The sequence below is a fragment of the Monodon monoceros genome, unplaced genomic scaffold (assembly GCF_005190385.1).
Source record: "Monodon monoceros isolate NGI ecotype Baffin Bay Population unplaced genomic scaffold, NGI_Narwhal_1 Super_Scaffold_18, whole genome shotgun sequence".
Taxonomy (NCBI): Eukaryota; Metazoa; Chordata; class Mammalia; order Artiodactyla; family Monodontidae; genus Monodon; species Monodon monoceros.
In genome coordinates this window covers 2,011,242-2,015,268 of record NW_021703774.1, presented here as the reverse complement: position 1 = coordinate 2,015,268, position 4,027 = coordinate 2,011,242, and the positions used below count along the sequence as shown (strand labels likewise).

The window sequence follows — 4,027 nt, the reverse complement described above, 5'->3', positions numbered from 1 at the left end:
CATTACTAAATAAGCCACTCTTACCCCTCCCATCGGCTTTGTCACCAGTTGGAATTACCACCTTATTAATATCCACAGCTCTGAGCATGTGGGGCTTTATTACACATGGACATCTGTGTGGGTTCTGTTTTTCAAAAAGGGGGAGGGTGGATGTTTATTCTACTGTTTGGATGCCGGAAGGCATAGGAAATGCATAACAAATTACCTATTGGAATGTGAATCATTCTAAAATTGAAACTGTCCAGATAGAGAGAAGAGGGAACAAGGAAGGCCCAGAGCTCTGAGAGGACAGGTTAAGAACAAAAATAACACAAAATACCCCCAGAAGTGTGGGTGACATGTAGTAACAGAGACAGAGAACAGTGTTTTTAGGCCATGTATAATAAATAACACACACCCCAAATTTCAAAGAATTATATAATTCCAACTTGGGTTCTAATACTGCAACCAACCAACCACTTGGGCTTCAACACTGTTCCCATCAACTCTTGATGGGAGTCACACAGCCTTGTTACAGTTAGGATAAGGAGAGGGTGCCTTCTTTTTTTTTTTTTTTTTTCCTATTATTAAAGCTATCATTCCAGGCTTTGATCAAAGATTCAAGAATATTTGTTCTACCAGGCTGGAATGAATGTGGTTTGGAAGTTCAGAGTACATTTAAAAGCTGCAACAAAATATAGGTAGCCAACATCTCAGAATTTTGGATCAGCCCAGATGGAGACAGCAATTTGAAATGTTTTCGATCCCTTACTTAAATGATGACACGTGTATCGTATCAGCCCAGAGAGAGCAATTTGAAATGTTTTCGATCCCTTACTTAAGTAATGAAATGTATTATCATACTATCTGTAAATTGGATATTCCATTACAGTGATAACGTACAGAATTCCCATGCGTTATTACACTTTCCTGAGAGTAAAGCAATTAGAATAACCTTAATCCTAGCAACAAAGTTTTTTTTTGTTTTTTTGTTTTTGTGTGTTTTTTTGTTTTCTTTTGTTTTTTTTGTATGGTTTTTTTGTGTTTTTTTTTGTTTGTTTTTTTTTTGCATTTAAAACTTTTGGGCTATTCCCTGACGATCTATACATGTAAATTTGATTGCTAAACATTGTCACTTCGAATGTCAAACTATTTTAATCTATTGATTTTGATTAAAAATCATAATACAAACAGAGCTAAAATCACACTAACAAAATAAACTAAATATGAAAAGTTGCATTGAAAGGGCATTACATTATTCTTAACAGGATCGTGTAGAAACATTCCAATGGCAGTGTTCTCAAAATAAAACAAAATTACATTAGAAGACCTCCAGCCTGGTCACTCTTGGGACCTTACCTGTAACTCTGGCTGGTGGGGGTCTTTCCTCTGGTACTACATGGCTCACTAACATCAGACATCATGTTTGTATACCCTGAGAAATCTGACACTGAAGTCCTTGCTCTATGGTCCACTTCTCCATTAGAGTTCGTGATAAAGGTCATTGGCACCCTGCTGCCCGACTTGAACTGAGAACCGAACGCCTGTGCAAAGTTCTCAATCTGGTACGTTGTTCTGGGCTCTACGTCCTTCTGAGGATCCATCTGGCCGGCTAACTCCTGAGATGGGATCTGAAAGCTCGTTGAGGACTCTAAGTTTTTCTGTTGTTCCTTCTGGCTAGTCAGTTTCTGAGATGAGGACTGGAAGGCTGATGAAGTCTCTAGATTCTTCTGAGAATCTATCAGGTCATCCAGCTCCTGGGAAGGTGTCAACTGCTGATGTGTGGCATCCAAAGCAGACAAATAAAGACCCGGCTGAGACCCAAACAACATCCCAAAAGGAGGCTTTGGCAACGAAGATGGCAACACTGAGGTAACAGACTGGCCGAAACCACACTCCAAAGGAGATGTAGTGTATATCTGTTTTTCTGGAAATAAAGTGTGGTTGTGGAGAGGTGAAGACAGACTGACAAATTGGAAACCGTGTCCCAGAGTAAAACCTGCATTCGTGGATTTTTCGAAAGCCTGTTGGAGGTATTTGGAGTATTCTTGCAACATGCTCGCCTTGTCATTTGAAGCAGTCTGGGTGCCCGGGCTCAAATTTTCTTCTTGAACCAGTTCTGAGTGTTCTCCTGAGGTGTGCAGATCCACTCGTGGTTCTGTTATGTTGAAAGGATCCTCCTTCTGGCTCTCTGACTTGTTGGAGTACTGATCCAAAATACTCTGTAAAACCTCGTCAGGAATTCCCGACTTGTCGTGACAAGACTTAATTTCCGCATTCAGGGCCGAGGAGTCAATAAGGGACAACGGGGCCTCACTGTCCAAAACACCGACGCCCGCCGACTGAATGACGGACTGCTGGGAGACCATGTGTCCCACGTTCACGGAAAAGGCACTGTTGCTGCTGGCGGTGGGTAGGTATCTTCTTTTCTTTGAGAACTGCATGGCATCGTCATAATTACTGCTTATTTGACCTTGTTTGCCACTTGTACTTTGCAGAAGACTAATGGTCTCCACGCTACTGTTTGACACGATGCCAAGGGAGCCACTCGGTTTCCCAGGCAAGGACTTCTGTCCAACTATGTCTGGTAACGGTGACACAAAGTTCAGGTAGTTTTTATCCATGCTCTTCCGGCCTCCTTTCTTAAAGATCAATTTTGGCACCCTCTTCTGGAGTTCCTCTATGCCAGTGCCGATGATGCCCCCGCTGGAAGACACAGTAGGCATTTCTACTGAGTAACTCTGCATGTTTATGCTGTTTGACATATGGGATTCATTTGCTTTCCCAGTCTTGGGCTCCTTGTTTTCAACAGCTATGCTTCTCGACTTCGCTTTTCTCCTTGAAGAACTTGTACTTCCCTGAGACAACACAGCCAGGTTACCCACGGTGCTATGGTTGCTGGATGACCCAGGCTCTGCACTGGGCGCCCCCTTCGCCAGGGCTTCGCCGCACGTGCGCCTGTGCTTCAACAGTCTATCAGTCCTTGAGAAATACTGCTGGCAAGTGTCACATTTGTATGGCTTTTCTCCACTGTGCGTCCGCTTGTGTCTCTCCATATGGTACTTCTGGATGAACTTCATGCTGCACTGATCGCACCCGAAGGGCTTCTCCCGGCTGTGGATCTTCTCGTGCCTCTGCAGCAGGTACTTCTGGATGAAGCCCATGCTGCACTGGCTGCACTGGAAGGGCCGCTCTCCGGTGTGGATGAGGACGTGCCTCCGCAGGTGGTAGGAGCTGCGGAAAGCGGCGCTGCAGTGGTCGCAGATGTGAGGTTTCTGGCTTGGGGACAGGACGGCGCCTTCTCCGTCTCCCGCCAGCGACGGCTTGGAAGATGCGCCCGGCTTCCTCTTGGCTTTGATTCCCTGAGATTCTGGCTTTGGCCTCTTGGCCTTCTTGACGCTCGCGTCCGGCTTGGGCTCCTCGGGGCCGCGGGGGTCGTCAGTCCGGCCGAGCAGCACGTCGCGGGGGTGGGGGGCGGGCGGCGGCGGCGGGTGCAGGACGCTCAGGTCCTGGATGACGCCCGGGCCGCCCGCGTCCCCAGCGCCCAGCCCCGGCGCCCGCTCGTCGGCCCCCGCGAACAGGCCCCCGTAGTGAGGATGGGGGGCGCCCGGCGGCTCCTCGGGGTCTGCCGGCTTCTCCTGCTTGATGCTGACCAGCGACTGCAGGAAGCCCCAGGAGGTCCTCTGCGCCGGGAAGGCCGCGCCGGGCGCCGCCGGCTCCTTCTTGAAAGTCACGTCCGGGGCGGGCGCCGGGGGGGGCTCGGCGGCCGGGGCCGCGGCCGGGGCGGCGGCCAGCACGCACTGCGGGGGAGGGGCGGCCGCGCCCGCCGGCCGCGCGAAGCTGGCGACCGGGGGCAGCCGGTGGTTGAACATCACCATGCCCGGCGGGAAGCTGGGCTCCATCTCCGCCCGCCCGCCGCTGCCCGCGCCGCCGCCGCCGCCGCTCAGGAACGCGCTGCCGACTTTCATGCCCCGGAGCAGGCCTGGCTGAGGAGAGGAAGGAGGAGTGGGCCGGCCGCCGGCCGCGGCGCCCCCACCCGCCCCCGGCC

At 50.3% G+C, this 4,027-nt stretch overlaps 1 protein-coding gene across 1 annotated transcript in view; it reads right to left on the bottom strand.

Moving 5' to 3' along the window:
• Positions 1 to 534: 534 nt before the first annotated feature.
• Positions 535 to 4,027, bottom strand: part of ZNF281 (zinc finger protein 281) — a 3,977-nt gene continuing 484 nt past the window's right edge. Inside the window, exon 2 of the mRNA XM_029230626.1 lies at positions 535 to 3,965. Coding sequence (XP_029086459.1) covers positions 1,335 to 3,947 — 2,613 coding nt within the window. The 5' untranslated portion in view covers positions 3,948 to 3,965 and the 3' untranslated portion in view covers positions 535 to 1,334. The remainder of the gene's footprint in view (positions 3,966 to 4,027) is intronic.